The 17,357-nt window shown below is 40.9% G+C and overlaps 1 protein-coding gene across 2 annotated transcripts; it reads left to right on the top strand.

The window, feature by feature from the left end:
- Window positions 1–7,221: 7,221 nt before the first annotated feature.
- Window positions 7,222–17,181, top strand: PSTK (phosphoseryl-tRNA kinase). Of its 2 annotated transcripts, XM_026456536.1 has the most exons (7): window positions 7,222–7,517; window positions 8,714–8,719; window positions 9,580–9,871; window positions 10,113–10,311; window positions 12,909–12,984; window positions 13,472–13,565; window positions 16,965–17,181. In XM_026456536.1, the coding sequence occupies exons 1-7, from the start codon at window positions 7,302–7,304 to the stop codon at window positions 17,162–17,164; spliced, it is 1,083 nt and encodes a 360-aa protein (XP_026312321.1). In that variant the 5' UTR covers window positions 7,222–7,301; the 3' UTR covers window positions 17,165–17,181. The 2 variants fall into 2 exon arrangements, with proteins under 2 accessions (XP_026312321.1, XP_026312322.1); XM_026456537.2 differs by lacking the exon at window positions 8,714–8,719.
- Window positions 17,182–17,357: the final 176 nt, after the last annotated feature.

Raw genomic sequence — 17,357 nt, 5'->3', positions numbered from 1 at the left:
TGAACATGGGATTTCAAATGATGGTTATTTGGGGTGGATGAAAATGCGCAAATTTCATTGCAGTAATATTAATGCATTTGATTATTAATATATGTATTAATGTATTTGAATATGTATTAGACACCCACTGAGCATGTAATGTATTATACGTATTGCCTACCAAACTCCAAAATATTACTAATTTCAAAGTACATCTGGATACAGTGGTTTCAGTTAAGAGCTTGTGAATCTGTAGAGGCCTGGAATGAAAGGCAGCAATGGAGATATATTTTGAAGATAAAATGGAGGAGACTTGCAGATAAACTTGATTTGGGGGTGAAGAAGAGGGAAGAATCGAGGATGACTACTAGGTTAGCAGGGCTAAAGGTAGTGTCCTTTCCTGAAATGGGGAATGGGAATGTGGACTACATAGATTTGGAAGGGTAATCACATTGATCTGGTATTAATAAATGCTTAAATCTGTAACAGCTGCTGTTGGACTGACCTTGATGTAATTTTCAAATACTATTTCCCTGTACATTCCTTCTCGGCTGCCCTGACTCTAGGAGATGGCTATCAATCTCTGGTCCATTTTCCCTCTGTGGATAAATAGAGTTTCTAATTCCTGGTTCAGTTGATTCTTCTGTTCCATGCAGGCTCTCTCAGTAGGGAGTAGGCTGTCACTAGCCTCTTCCACAGTCACTCAGTTTGTGTTTTTTCCACTTAATTTGCCGCCCAGGTTTCTTCTGACATGAAGGTGTTTTGTAAGTGTCAGTATACCAAACATATACTGAGCTCAGAACAGTGGGAGCTGTGACAGTTGCTGGCCTGCGAAAAAGACCTCTGTTAACAAGGGGTGATGGAGATGTCTTGACCCATTTAATGTTGCTATAGAAAATACCTGAGGCTGCTTAGTTTACAAAGAGACTTATTTGGCTCATGATTCTGTGGATTGTGCAAGAAGCATGGAGCCAGCATTTGCTTCTGTTGATGGCCTCAGGCTGCTTCTGTTTATCATGGAAAGTGAAGAGCCTGCATGTGCAGAGATCATATGGTGAGAGAGGAAGCAAGAGGGGAGATGCCAGGCCGTTTTAACAACCAGCTCTCAGGAACTAACAGAGCAAGAACTCACTTCTCCCTCCCCAGGGAGGGAATTACTCTATTCCTAAAGGATCTATCCTTGATGTAGTTTGAATATATGTCCCCACTAAGTCTCATGTTGAATTGTAATCCTCAGTGTTGGATGTGGGGCCTGGTGGGGGGTGTTTGGGTCATGGGTGCAGATCACTCATGGCTTGGTGCTGTCCTCATGATAATGAGTTCTCACAAGATCTAGTTGTGTAAGTATGTTTCACTTCCCTCTCAACTCTCTTACTCCTGCTTTCACCATATGACATGCTTGCTCCTGCTTGGCTGTCTGCCATAAGTAAAAGCTCCCAGAAACTGAACAGACGCCATTGCCATGCTTCCTGTACAGCCTGCAGAACTGTGAGCCAATTAAACCTCTTTTCTTTGTAAATTACCCATTCTCTGGTATTTCTTTGTAGCAATGAAAGAGTGGCCTCACACAATGCCCATGACTCAAATACCTCCCACTAGGCCACATCTCCAACACTGGGTATCAAATTTCAACATGAGATTTGGAAAGAACAAATATCCAAACTATAATGGGGATGACCATTTTTACATGATACAGAATAATTTTTCCCACATAACTATTTTCTCATACGAAACTACGCAGAACCCCACTGCGTGCAGGGACAAGGGAGTAGACTACAGAAGGCAGCCACACTGAATATGCATTGCAGAAGAATGATTTCTGGGGCATCCCAAGCTAGAGTGAGAGGAGCTTGAAATGCAGCCAAGAGTAGCGCCCCTTCCAGTAGGGTGAAGTGGGCAACCCTGGGGCTAAGAGAAGGAGGGAGTATGCAAAATGGGACCTAAGTTCACATTCCCAGTTGCTCTGGGCCCTATTGTTGGTCCCACATCCACCCACCTAGACCCTGTATCAATCTCCAGTAGTAATGTGATGATGTCATGTTGCTAATTATTTTTGTAGAGGTGGGGGTCTTGCTTTGTTGCCCAAGCTGCTCTGGAGCTCCTGGCCTCAAGTGATCCTCACCCCTCCGCCTCTCAAAGTACTGGGATTACAGACATGAGCCACCATGCCTGGCTACACCCTGCTAATTTAAGAGAACCATATATCCAGTAAATATGTAATCACACTATTGTCCTTTTCTGAGCCTCAGGTGAGATTGAGGTCTGTAAGGAAAGCTTTACAAATTTAAGAGCAAACTATAATTAAGGCTATATGTCACTGTCACATGCTTATATTTGAACCTATTCTTGGGAAGCATGTCTTTTTAGATAGTAAACACCTAACTTTGAAGTTACAATAGTTCCTTTTGGAATTCTGAAATACAAAGCATTATGTTTTTACAAAAAACTTTAAAAATGGTCTTTCCAAAATAGGTTATTGAAAAGAAAATTGAGGTCAGATTGATTACCTGGCAAATTCTACAAAACATTTGAGGAAATTATACCCATTCTCTACAATCTCTTCCAGATAGTAGAAGCAAAAGGAATACTTTCTAACTTGTTTTATGAGGCCAGCATTACCCAGATGTCAAAAACAAAGACATTACAAGAAAAGAACACTATAGACCAATACTTATCTTGGACCTATACCTATCCCTTTTGTATCTATATAGATGTCAAAATCCTTAACAAAATATTAGCAAATTGAATTGTAAAATATATAAAAATTGTACACAACAACCAAGTGGGTTTTACTCCAAGCATGCAAAGCTGGTTCAATATTTGAAAACCAGTTAATCCATCATATCAAGAGATTAAATAATTAAATCACATAATCATATCAATTGATACAAAAAAAGCATTTGACAAAATACCACAGACATTCATGATAAAAACCCTCAGCAAACTAGGAATAGAGGAGTGCTTCCTCAACCTGATAACTATCTACAAAACGACTATAGCTTACATTATACTTAATGATGACCAACTAGAGACTTTTCCATTAAGATCAGTAACAAGGCAAGAATGTCCTCTGTCACCACTTTTTCCACATTATACTGGAAGTCCTAGCTAATAAGACAAAATAAAAGGTTTACATGTTGGGAAGGAAGAAATAAAACTTTGTAGATGACATGATTGTCTATGTAGAAATCCAAAAGAATCCATAACAAAAAATCTGGAACTAATACGTGATTATTGCAAAGTTGCAGAATACAAGGTCAAGACGTAAAAACAACCACTTTCTTAATTCCAGCAATGAATAAGTGAAATTTGAAATTAAAAACACAATACCATTACGTGAACACCCCCCAAAATGAAATACTTAAATTTAAAACTTATTAGTTATAAAATTTTTAAAATATACATGAAATCTATATGACGAAAACTACAAAACTCTGTTGAAAGAAATAAACTAAAAGATATTTCATGTTAATGAATAGAAATAATACTGTCACGATGTCATTCCTTCCCAACTTGATCTATAGATCCAACACAGTCTCAACCCCAGCAAGCTGTTTTGTGGATATCAACAAAGTGATTCTAAAGTTTATGTGGCAAGGCAAAAGATCTAGGCTAGCCAACACAATATTAAAGGAGAAGGAGCAAAACTAGAAGACTGATAGTAGCCGACTGCAAGACTTACTATAAAATTATAATAATAAAGATAGTGTCATATTGCAAAATAATAGACAAATAGATCAATGAACAGAATAGAAAGCCCACATAAATACAGTCAACTGATCTTTGACAAAGGAGCAAAGGCAATGCAATGGACAAAAAAATAGTCTTTTCAACAACTGGTGCTGAAACTAGATATCCACATTAAAAAAAAAAAAAATCTACACACAGACTTTACCTCCTTCACAAGAATTAACTCAAAATGGATCATAGAACAAAATGTACACACCAAAACTATAAGACTAGAAGATAACAGAGAATCTAGAAGACTGGGCTTGGTGGTGATATTTTTGATAAAACACCAAAGGTATGATGCATGAAAGAAGTAATTGGTAAACTGGGCTTCATTAAAATTAAAAACTTCTCTCCAAAAGACACTGTGACAAGAATGAAAAGATAAACCACAGACTGGGAGAAAATGTTTGCCAGAGGGACTTTGTAAAGGACTGTTATCCAGAATATACAAAGTATGCTTAAAACTGAACAAGAAAACAACCCAATTTAAATATGGGCAAAAAGATGCTAGGCATAATGGTGCATGCCTGTAACCCCAGTTACTCAGGTGGGGGATTGCTCAAGCCCAGAAGTTTGAGACCAGCATGGGCAACAGAGTGAGACCCCATCTCAAAAATGGTAAATAAAATAGGCAAAGAGATCTGAACAGGCACCTCACCAAAGAAGATGTACAGATGGCAAATAAGCATATGAAAAGATGTTCTGCTGTGCATGGTGGCTCATGCCTGCAATCCTAGCACTTTGGAAGGCCAAGGCATGAGGTTGGTTTGAGCCCAAGAGTTTGAGACCAGCCTGGGCAACATAGGGAGACCTCATCTCTACAAAAATAAAAATTAGCCAGGCATGGTGGTGCAGAGGTTTGTTTGAGCCCAGGAGTTCGAGACCAGCCTGGGCAACATGGGGCGACCTCATCTCTACAAAAATAAAAATAAAAATTAGCCAGACATGGTGGTCATGCCTGTAGTCCCAGCTGCTCAGGGGGCTGAAGAAGGAGGATTGCTTGAGCCTGGGAGGTTGAGGCTGCAGTGAACCATGATCTGCCTCCAGCCTGGGTGACAGAGCAAGATCTGTCTCATAAAAAAAAAAAGAAAGAAAAAAAGAAAAAAGATGTTTAACATCATATGTCAGTAAGGAAATGCAAACTAAAAGAACAATGAGATACCACTACGCACTTACTAGAATGACGAAAATCCAAAACACTGACAACACCAAATACGAGGGAGGATGTGGAGCAGTAAGAAGTCTCATTCATTGCGGATTGGAATGCAAAATGGTACAGCCTTTGGAAGACAGTTTGGCAGTTTCTTAGAAAACTAAACACTCCTACTGTATGATATAGCAATCACACTCCATGGTATGATATTTGCCCAAATGAGTTGAAAACTTACGTCCACACAAAAACCTGCACATGAATGTTTATAGCAGCTTTATTCATAATTGCCAAATCTTGGAAGCAACCAAGATTTCCTTCAGTAGGCGAGTGGAAAACTAAACTCTGGTACCTCCAGACGCTGGAATACTATTTATGGCTAAAAAGAAATGCACTGTCAAGCCATAAAAAGAGGAGCCTTAAATGCATATTACTAAGTGAAAGAAGCAAATTAAAAAGACTGTGTGATTACAATTATATAATTGTATATTATTCCAGACAAGGCCAAACTACAGAGACACACCCAAAAAATCAATGGTGTCAGGTTAGAGGAGAGGGAGAACGAACAGGCGGAGCACAGAGGATGTTTAGGGCTGTGAAACTATTCCGTAATGATGGATACGTGTCATTATACATAGTCAAAACCTACAGAATGTACACCAAGAGTAAACCCCAATACCAATAGTAAACTATTGTATACCAATAGTAAACTATGGCCTTTAGGTGATAATGATGTGTCAATGTAGGTGCATTGATTATTGATTGTGACAAATGTATCACTCTGGTGAAGGATGTTGATAGTGGGGGAGGTTATGAATGAGGAGGGGAAGGAGTATATGAGAACTATACTTTCTGCTCAGTTTCGCTGTGAACCTAAAACTGCTCTAAAAAATTAAGCCTATTTAAAAAAAAATACATAACCAAAACAAAAATAACTATGATAAAAAGAAAAAACAAAAAAACACAGTTGCCTGCAGGGGTTAAATGGGTGTGGATGTGGAGGATGGGAGATAAAAGACAGTGGAGCCAGGCTCAGTGGCACATGCCTATAGTCCCAGCTACTCAGGAGGCTGAGGTAGGAGGATTGCTTGAGCCTAGAAATTCGAGGTTACAGTGAGCTATGGTTCCAGTGCAGCTTGGGTGACAAAGCAAAACCTTGTCTCTTAAAAAAGTAGGGGAGGGGCAAATTAAGGAGAGGGACCTTATACTGGACCAATAATGATAAAATGCCATGAAATGAAGAGTTTAACTCATTGCTCTTTCAATCCAAAAGGAAAATGAGATTATTTGTATGTGCTTTATAATCACAAATTATATCAGCTTTAGCAGGTTACTGGTCATATTTTGACCCAGTATACACTGATTCTGTCCTCACATCTTCATATTTTGAACATACCCTTTACAGATAAGAAGGAATTATCCCCTAAAATATAAGGTTAAAACTAGAATCTGGGCCGGGCGCGGTGGCTCACACCTGTAATACCAGAACTTTGGGAAGCCGAGGCGGGTGGATCATTTGAGGTCAGGAGTTCGAGGCCAGCCTGGCAAACATGATGAAACCCTGTTCTTACTGAAAATATAAAAATTAGTTGGGCTGTAGTGGCGTGCGCCTGTAATCCCAGCTACTCGGGAGGCTGAGGCAGGAGAATCCCTCCAGCCTAAGAGGCGGAGGTTGCCGTGAGCTGAGATGGGGCCACTGCACTCCAGTCTGGGCGAGAGTGAGACCCTGTCTCAAAAAACAAAAAACTATTATCTGAATTCAATTTTTCTACAACACACCCCCAAACAAAAAAACTTGTTTTATACTTCTCCATAGCTTAGTATTACTTTTTAACACCAACACCTATTGTTCTCTGCCTGCATGCACTGGAATTGAGGTCTATGGATGCCTTTCCTGACCATATTTCTTCACGCTTGCTGCCCGCTAGTGGCGTGAGCGCACAATAGCGAATGTTTACTTTGCCCTTGCACTGTTCACATCTGGGAACCGCAAAGGAGTGCGGTGGTCGGACTGTCAGCCTCACCTCCAATTGTTTGATTTCCAGCAACTTATTTTCTAAAGATTGCTGGAGGGAAAGGCTCAACGTCTCTTTTGGGATTTTCCTGAGCAGAAAGACCTCATCCTAATAAAACTGAGGCGCCAATCCTGCTGGCTGGCAACTTTCGACAGGGAGGGTGATTCTATCTGAAGATTAATCCTAACTCTGGGACCCCTTGGGAATGTCCAGGAGCTAGGAACGCAGTGCCTCGGTCCCTCCAGCCTCTGGTCCTCCGGAGCAGCAGGGCGCCAGTGGAGCAGGTGCCTCTGGGGCCCCACGGAAACCCAGCCACGCCAGTTCCTCCACTGCGCCGGCAGGCGGCGGAGACGCTGCGCGTGCGCGCTGGGCAGACGGTGGCCCGGAGACAACTCTCCCAGCCTCCTCCGGTCTCCCTGGGCAGCATGAAGACCGCCGAGAACACCAGAGGAACCGGCAGCGACGGGCCGCGGAAACGAGTCCTCTGCGTCCTCTGCGGCCTCCCCGCGGCAGGAAAATCGACTTTCGCGCGCGCCCTCGCCCACCGGCTGCGGCAGGAGCAGGGTTGGGCCGTTGGTGTCGTCGCGTATGATGATGTCATGCCCGACGCGTTTCTGGCCGGGGCAAGAGCGCGACCGGCGGTCAGCACGGAGGGGCGGGGCCTGGGCCGCGGGGCGGGGCGGGGCGGGGCGGGGCCGGGCCACCCGAGTCCACTCGGTGCTGGGTGATTTGCCATGAGCGCCAACTGCACGCTAGACCGTGCTTGGTGTGGGAGGTGAAGTTCGAGAAAAGTGGAGCTGGGTTAACATAGTTACTGCAGAGGGTGAATGAGTTGGCTGTAGAAATGTGTCATAAAGTAGTTACAAAGCCAACGGTTAGAGCGATGCATTTTAGAGGCTTATCTGTATATTTGATGCATGTATATATTGTATATTCTATACAGTTGAGTCTTAAGACAGGGTCAGGTTCTCAAGTCAGCGTGCAAGGTGGACAGCCCCTGTAGTCAAATGCACTCTTGAAAATCCCTTAGGAAGTTTCTCCTTAGGAGAGGGAAAGAAGCTCTAAACGTCTAGCTACGAGTGGGCTCAGGTTTTGTAATTTGAGGAATCCTCTTTAAGAAAAAGAATACAAATTATAAGTAACAATTGCTAGGTTCCCTCAGAACGATAGAAAGAGGCTGTACAAATGCATTGTCAGACCTATGAAGCTTAATCTTTGTTCATCTCAAAGTCAATCTGCCTCTGCCAGCTTTGGGAAAGATGGCTGTTTCTTAGTTGACCACCAGAGGAAGTAATGGGTTTGTATTTACGGAACAAGTTGTATGTTCCAAGTACATCTCTTTAAGCCCTTCTCGTCTCACAGCACGGTGAGATACATCCTCTTGGAGAAGCATGTGGAAACTGAGACCAGTGGGGGAAGAGTAGATTACATTCGTTTCTCTCATCTCATGCTCACTCTAAATACTCTTTGAAATATTCTGAAATTTTAACATTATTATTTTGTTGTTTAGTCCCTAATGTAGGTGAATTTATAGAAATCAAATGCAAATGTTATGTGACTGCACTCTATAAGTATATATAAATACAGTACATTTGGTGCATGGGCTCTCCAGCAAAGTGTATCTACTTTCTCATTCTTGGTTAATTGCGAAGTAAGTACAGTGTCGGGATAGCACAGGATTGACTTGGATGATAGTATTTTCACCACTTGGGAGACAGCTGAAAGTTGTCGATAGGGATTGTTGTATTTGCTGGCTTTCCCTTCACTTGTGTTATGTTGTTTTTTCCACGCTTTTCCTATGGACAAAAACTGTGGGACTCATCTGCTCACCTCTTAGGAAGTGGTATGTGTTTCCAATTTAGTGGGTTTAGCTGATGTGTTTGTTGTATGTAGTGTAATCTCAGTGGTGGTAAGGCATGGGCAGGCAAGTGAGAGTTCTCACTCTCCTGTCCTCCCGTTTTCCCTCCAGCTTAGATTTTTTAACTATGTCAGGATTCTCCACAGCCCTTGACCAGCACAAGATTACTTGTATTCTCAAGCTGTTTATTCCCCTCAGTCTGTTTCCTCCATCTTTCCCCATCCCATATCAACTTGTTAGCCTGAAGTCTTTTCTTCTTGACCCAAGGACTTTTCACCTGATCTTTTTGCTGTCTACTACCTTTCTCATTTCAAGGGAAAACCTGCATTATTATATCTGAGCCAGACTATTTTGGTAGGATGCCGATTTTGACTCCACCTTTCTCTTGGATGATAAGTAAATTATTTATTCACTCATTCAGTCAGTCATCCATTTAATATACATTTCTGGAGCACCTATTAGGTGCCAGACCCTCTGCTGGAGGCTGAGTATACAATGGACAGTGATCTGGCAGAGAGAGAAGCATAAACAAATGCTTAAACTGTGTAAGCACTGCTAGAGTGGAGATATATGTATAGAATGGGGAGTCATGATGGGCAAGGGAGAGGCTGAGCTGCCTTCTGCATGGTTGAGTCTGAGAAAACTTTACACAGCACTAGTATCATTAGTTTTCCAGGCAGTAGGAATGGTCATGAGAAAGTCATGAGAAACCAGGCGTGTTAGAGAAAGACAGATGGTTCCATATGGTGAGGTTAAATTTTCATATGGGGCAGGGTGGCAGTGAGGCCAGATGACCAACCACCCTAGTGGCCTAATATGAATTGCAATTCTTTGGTCTCTTGTAGCCATCCCAATGGAAATTGCTTCGACAGGAACTGTTGAAGTACCTGGAATACTTCTTGATGGCTGTCATTAAGGGGTGTCAGATGTCTGTCCCACCCAGCAGGACTGAAGCCATGTGGGAAGATTTTATAACCTGCCTAAAGGATCAAGATCTGATATTTTCTGCAGCATATGAGGCCCAGTCTTGCTACCTCTTAACAAAAACTGCTGTTTCTAGACCTTTGTTTTTGGTTTTGGATGACAATTTTTATTATCAGAGTATGAGATATGAAGTCTACCAGCTGGCTCGGAAATGTAATTAAAACTTTTTTTCTTACACATGGAGATTCTTATTGACATATTAGGAACACTATTGTCTTCAATGAGAATTTAACTTAGGAGGTTATGTAGATTGACTTAATTTTAAAAGCTAGATGTTCAGTATTGCAAATGGAGTTTTTCCTACTATAATTGTCGTAATTTGTCTAATATATGTTTATTTCATATTGTGGAAAAGTCGTATACCAGTAATTCTGTCATTTTAAACTGTTTTCAGATTCACTGGGCTTTTGCCAGCTGTTTTTAGATTGTCCTCTTGAGACCTGTTTACAGAGGAATGGCCAGAGGCCACGGGCACTGCCTCCTGAGACCATCCACCTGATGGGAAGAAAGCTGGAAAAGCCCAACCCTGAGAAAAACGCTTGGGAACACAACAGCCTCACAATTCCGAGTCCAGCATGTGCTTCGGAGGCCAGGTATTCCACTCAAAGTCATCCCTCCCTGGATGCTCCCCTGTGCCAGGTTCATGGTCAGGCTTAGTTAGTCCTCACACAGGCATTGGAGAGACATTATTTCCCCCTTTGTGTGGAAGCCAAAAGTGTAATGGGAAAATTTAGTTTGTCCAGAATTACTGAGCTTGTAAATGACAGCTGAGATTTGAACCCAAGTTTATTTGCAAATGTCTGCTCATAACTGTTAGGATTATACTGTCTTTCAGTAGTTGGAGCAGGGAATTCAGAGAACACATCTGATTCTCTTGCTAAAATACATAATCTAAATAGGTCGCCTGGTAGTTTTCTTATAGAAAGAAATCTGTGAAAGAGTGCAGCTGTTATTGGGTCCTGTTTGCCTTAGAGCTCGCCATTGTTACATTGCTTTTGTACGTGAGGCTTACAGGCTGTGCTGTCTAATGCATTTCATTCATTACGTATGTCGTGAGAGTTCTTGAGCAGCATATTTCTAGCAGAAACTTTGCTGGCGATGGAAATGTTCTATATTTGCACTAATATGGTAGCTGCTAGCCACATGTGACTGTTGAGCCCTTAGAAGTAGCTAGTGTAACTGATGACCTGAATTTTGTGTTTAACTTATTAATTTAAACTTAAATAGCCTTATGTGGCCAATGGCTATTGTATGGACTGTGCAGTTCTAGAGGTATATTGCCCACATTCCCTTAGTTCCTGCATATTGTCCACGAGGGATTGGTATCAGCTCACTGCAGCCTTGACCTCCTGGGCTCAAGCAGTTCTCCTGTCTCAGTCTCTTAAGTAACTGGAACTACAGGCCCACACTGCCAAGCCCAGCTAATTTTTTAATTTATTGTAGTAACGGGGTCTCACTATGTTGCCCAGGCTGGTCTGAAACTCGTGGCCTCAAGCAGTTCTTCCGACTTGGCCTCCCAAATTGCTGGGATTACAAACATGAGCTACCACCCCCGGCTAATATTTTCTTAAATTTTGGGTTATATTGGGAACAGTGTCTATAATTCCTTTTGCAATTCTTTTTAGGAATCTTCTCTTAAGGTTATAGTTCCCTTAAAAATATATTTGCTATGCTTTACCTCTTTTAAGACTATAAACAAGTGGCTCACACCTGTGATCCCAGCACTTGGGAGGCCAAGAAGGGAGGATCACTTGAACCAAAGAGTTTGAGGTTGCAGTGAGCTGTGGTAACACCACTGCATTCCAGCCTGGGTGACAGTGAAACCCTGTCTCTAAACAAACAGACTAAATAGAACAAAAGGGCATGGATATGAAAATTAGCTAGTGATCACTGGCTAAATAGACACTAAAACTCAAATTATATATATGATCTCATTCAGTCCTCACAACCAGCTGTTTTTAGATTGTCCTCTTGAGACCTGTTTACAGAGGAATGGCTAGAGGCCACAGGCACTGCCTCCTGAGACCATCCACCTGATGGGAAGAAAGGGTAGTTTTCTACCCTTTAAGGGTAGAAACTATCATCCCCATTTTATAGATGGGATAACTGGGGCCCAGGTAAGTAAAGTAATATACCCAGCTAGGAAGTGGCAGAGCCAAGATTTGGACCCAGTGGGATCTCACTCACTCCAGCACCTGGATTCTTTTCAGTGTGAGGAAGATCATCTTGAGGCTGAGCTTTAACTTGATGAGCTCACTCGCTTAAAACTTTTTAGTGCCACTCCCATAATCTGAGTAAAATTTAAACTCCTTACCCTAACTTATATGTTCTAACCCAGATGAATTCTCCAACTTCATATTCTGCCACTCTCCCTCCTTGCTTCTTTTCAGCCTTTCTCTACTGCATGAACACAAGGAGCTGGTTCTTGCCCTTGGGCCCTTGTATTTGCTGCCCCCCCTGCCCTTCCCACATATTGGTACTTGGCTGCCTTCACTGACCATCCTAACTAAAGCAAAGAACATTAGTTGGGCTCCCCTGTCACTCTTATCATTGTCACTTTGTTCATTGTCTTTGCTCACTTATCTACTTACCACCATCTGAAATTATTTTTTGCTTTATATAACTGTTTATCTGTCTCTATTACATTATCAGCCTTGGCAAAGGCAAGGATCTTGCTACGCCCCCAGCTCAGCACGTGGTTGTACAGTATTTTCATATAAGACGTTCAATAAATATTTGTTAAATCAGTGAATGAATTCTACCTGAAACCTTCATGGACCTTGCTCAGTGAGAAACTTTGTTCATCCATATCCAGTAAATAAGCGGGAGCCAGAAAGTAAAGACCAAGCATCTTTCCGTAGAGAATAAAATTGAGCTCTTGTGACCCCCAGTTCAGCCTTAAGAGGGGAAGGGAGAATGACTTTTCAAAGCTTATTGACATGAGTCTTAGGAAATTGGTATTTTTTAATGAGGGGTCCTTAGCTTATCATTTGTTTTGAGCTACTGCATTTGGATTTTCTACATGGAAGCTAGCTTCTAAATCATTTAGTTTTTTTCCTTTTGTTAAGGATCTTGGGTTATAGCAGTTTCATTCCTCTAGAATTCAGTTTAATATTCATAAATACAAGTTCTTTGAAAGTCAGATGTTGGATATACGGATCTATTGTATTTTATCCCATTTTCTCTGTAGCCTGGAGGTGACTGATTTATTGCTCACTGCTTTGGAAAATCCAGTAAAATATGCTGAGGACGATATGGAACAAAAGGTAAACTTCCAGTGTAGATTTAATGTAAATGAGAAGGAACAACTTTTTGTAGGAAGATCCTTTGAGCTGAATATAAAATGTGAGCGAAATGAGATGCGTTGTCACTGGCTTGGCCTCTCACCAGCACTCACTGTTGGCAGCTCATGCCGGCTGGCCAAAGCCGATTGAAAACTTTCAAAAATGTTGGAGCCTGTTGATGATGTTTTGTTGGTAGGAATGTTTACACCACAGAAATTGGCAAATACTACAGATAGGTCTGGGGTTTTTTTCTGGGAGAGTCAGTTATTAGACATTCACCAGCATATCACTGCCCTAGCTGGAACCCAGTTTACCACTGGATCTGATTTGGTTGGACTCTTATAGGGAAGAATAACAGGAAAGCCAGTTAAACTTTTCTTTCAGTCCCTTCAAATACATGTGACCTATGCTTTAGCCATTTATTTTATAAAACTATGTGACTTCTAATAACAATGTCTGTATTACATAGGAGACAGACAGAATTATTTGTTCAACTAACGTTCTTCATAAAGCTGATCAGACACTCCGAAGGATTGTATCTCAGACAATGAAGGGAGCAAAAGGTATGATGTGTCAGTTGTGTGTTGAGTTGGTATGATTGTGACTTTCTACTGCTACTTGTATTCCTGACACTCAGTTTATTAGATTTCAGTCATAAAAATTCACATCATGTTTTCAATTTAATTATGCAATTTGACTAAATATAACTAAAAATTCTGACTCTGGAACTGAGTGTTCATCCATTCAACAAATTTTTACTGAGTCACCTTACTGTCCTAGACCTTACTGTAGATGCTGGGCAATCGGCAGGGAGCAGAACATTCTAATGAGGAGACAGACAAAACATAATTACATGAGTGTACACCCATGCTCTGAAGAAAATGTAGGGTAAGGCAGTGTAGTGATGGGAGGATTTATTTTTAAAAGGGTAATCAGGAAGGCTTCTCAGAGATGACATTTAAGCAAAGATGGGAAAGAGCGAACCATGCAGGTATCTGGAGGATCATTCTAGGCAATGAACACATCAAGTGCAGAAGCCCAGAGGCTGGTTGGAGTGTTGTGGAATGGAGAAGAGGCCATTGAGCATGGGGTGAGGTAAGAAAGTGGGAGAGGTAGTCAGAGGCCGGGTGTAAGATCAGCATGGAATTTGAATAAAGTCAATGTATTATAAACCAGAATTTATATAACAGATGAAATATGTGGTAACTAGAGTTTTACACAATTCCATTAGGTCTTGAATACTGTATGGCTGTATCTAAAATTGTACCTTTAAAACCAGCAACGAACATTTTTTGAGCACCTTACTGTATGTTAGTGCTTTACAAATACTGTTTCTAATCTTCACAGTCGTATAAGGTAGGTATAATTTTACAAATGGGGAAATGGAGGTTCATAGAGGAACAAGTAACTTGTCCAGGGCTGAACAGCTACTAAATATTTGGGTAACCTGGAGTCCAGAATTACATCCAGTTCCAGTCTGTGCTTCCCATTCTGCTCCCCTACATCACCATCATTTATTACCTTTACAAAAGCTTAGAACATTGGAAAAGGAAACAATATACCAGCCATACTGTTTTCGAACTTGTATAAAACTATGGTCTATAAGCTGATTTTATATTGTAACCCAGGGTATAACCCAGTACACGAACCTCATGTGTGGAAACAAGTTTCACAAAACACATTCACGTGTTTAATGAACTCTGTGTTCTACTTGATTTCATTTTAGAAAAACACCGATTGCCACTTACTAATGGGTTACAATGCAAAGTTTGAGAAACAGAGGACCAGAACAGAAATGGCATCATAATTAAAACAAACAAAATTCCACTCAACCATTTGCTTTTCTTCTTTTCTGTCTATAAAATGAAGCAAGGTCCTGGGGGGTTGTGGGAGGTACGGTTATGCCCAAATCACTCTTACATCACACCCATTTAAAAACGTACAGATATGTAGTCCCAGCTCCTTGGGAGGCTGGGGCAGGAGAATGGCGGGAACCCGGGAGGCGGAGCTCGCAGTGAGCTGAGATCCGGCCACTGCACTCCAGCCTGGGCGACAGAGCGAGACTCCGTCTCAAAAAAAATAAAAAAATAAAAAAATAAAAACGTACAGATATACGGCCGTGTGTGTGTGTGTGTGTGTGTGTGTGTGTGTGTGTACATATATATATATATATATTTTTTTTTTTTTTTTTGGTGAGGGAAGGTAGTAGTTTTTAATCTGTGCTTAGTTAAAAATTCAGTTCCTCTACCATCAGGAAAGTGAAAAGACAAGCCATAGATGGGAAAAAGTATTTGCAGATAATATTATCTCATAAGGGATTTGTATCCAAAATATATAAAGAACTCTTACCACTCAATGATAAACACAACCCAATTTTTAAAAGGGCAAAGGATCTGAGTCGACATTTTTCCAAGGAAGATATACAAATGGCCAATAACCACAGGAAAACATGCTCAACATGATGAGTCATTAGGGAAATACAAATCAAAACCATAAGATAGCACTTCACACTCACTAGGAGGTCTAGAATTAAAACACCCAAGTGTTGTTGAGAATGTGTAGAAATATGTTAGGAACGTCAGATGGTACAGCCGCTCTGGAAAACAGCTAGCAGTCCCTCAAACATTCCGTTAGCACGCAAGCCAGCAATTCCATTCTCAGGTGTATACCCAAGAGAAATGAAAACATGTTCACATAAAAACTTGTACACATATGTTTATGGCAACATTATTCATAATAGCCAAAATATGAAAATAACCCACGTGTCTGTCAGCTGACAAACAGAATTTGGTATATCCATACCAAAATATTATTCAGCCATAAAAAGGAATGAAGTGCTAATATATGCTATACAATGTGGAATAACCTTGAAAACATGATGCAAAGTGCAAGCAGTCAGTCCCAAAGACCAAGTATATGTATATTTCCAGTCATATGAAATGTCCTGAACAGGGAAATCTTGAGATAGACAGTGGTTGTATGGCTGCTTAGAGATTGGGGGGGGTGGGCAGAAGAGAAGGTAGTAAGGAGTATGATAGCTAAAGGATATGGGGTTTTGTTTTGCTTTGTTTTTGAGATGGAGTCTTGCTCTGTTGTACAATGGCATGATCTCGGCTCACTGCAACCTCCACCTCCTGGGTTCAAGTAGTCTCCTGCCTCAGCCTCCCGAGTAGCTGGGATTACAGGCATGTGCCACCATGCCCCGCTAATTTTTGTATTTTTAATAGAGGAGGGGTTTTGCCATGTTGGCCAGTCTGGTCTCGAATGCCTGACCTCAGGTGATCTGCCTGCCTTGGCCTCCCACAGTGCTGGGATTACAGGCTTGAGCCACCAGGATATGGGTGTTTGAGATGATGAAAATGTTCTCAAGTTAACTGGTGATGGTTGCACATATCTGCAAATATACAAAAAAACCACCATATTATACAGATTAAATGGGTAAACTGTATGTGAATTATGTCCTAATAAAGCTAACAAAAAAATAAAGTTCAGCTTCTCAGTAACACTACCCACGTGTGGCTAGTGGCTGCTGTATTGAATAAAGCAGATATAGAACAGATCCATCATTGCAGAAAGTTCTATTGGACAACTACTGTTCTAAATATTATTTATCAGGTTCAAAACTAAATTGTCATCTATTTGTGCTTTTTTGCCTTTCTGCTTAATTTAGTAAGGTAGTAAGTCAGCTGTCTTGATTTTTCTTGGCAACAACATCAAAAAGTCCCTTTCAAGTTAGTCTTTTCTGCTCACGTTTCCTAACAAGTTATTTAAATTCTCTGACTTGTTTCAGATGATTTTTGAATATCACATTGTGACCTTTTTTCTATATTACACCAACTCAATTGCAATTATTTGTAGAATCTAACTGGTTTGTTTAAAGTAATCAAATTAATTTCCTAATGTCATTAGACACCCGGATTACTTTAATTTACAAGTAATTTGAGAATATCTTTTTATTTTAGATGAACAAGTCCTTCCTCACAACTTGAAGCTTCTAGCAGAAGAACTTAACAAGCTCAAAGCAGAGTTTTTGGAAGACCTAAAACAAGGCAACAAAAAATACCTGTGCTTTCAGCAAACCACTGACATATCAGATGTCATTTCTTTTTTTCATTATGAGAAAGATAATATTGTACAGAAGTATTTTTCAAAGCAGCATTAAAATTTCTGAATTGCCAATCAGACGTCTCATTTTGGTAAGCTTTTGCAAATTTGTTGAAACAACAGTGTTGTATTACGATGTTTTCTAGTCTAGTAATGCCAAAGTGAGTCAGTCCCTTGTCAAACATGATGTGGATAATTAAGCACAGAGGCAGCCTTCCTCATGTGCCAGAACACTTAGGGTAGGGCTAGGG

This window comes from Piliocolobus tephrosceles, chromosome 9, assembly GCF_002776525.5.
Source record: "Piliocolobus tephrosceles isolate RC106 chromosome 9, ASM277652v3, whole genome shotgun sequence".
Classification (NCBI taxonomy): Eukaryota; Metazoa; Chordata; class Mammalia; order Primates; family Cercopithecidae; genus Piliocolobus; species Piliocolobus tephrosceles.
The sequence above is the reverse complement of the archived record's forward strand: the minus strand, read 5'-3'. Positions and strand labels throughout refer to the sequence as shown.

Excerpts from the sequence above, each read along its gene's own strand:
- PSTK (XM_026456536.1), top strand. The coding sequence starts at position 7,302 with ATGAAGACCGCCGAGAACACCAGAGGAACCGGCAGCGACGGGCCGCGG. Across the intron at positions 9,872-10,112 it reads CTACCAGCTGGCTCGGAAAT|ATTCACTGGGCTTTTGCCAG; the intron begins GTAATTAAAACT and ends AACTGTTTTCAG. Across the intron at positions 13,566-16,964 it reads GACAATGAAGGGAGCAAAAG|ATGAACAAGTCCTTCCTCAC; the intron begins GTATGATGTGTC and ends TTTTTATTTTAG.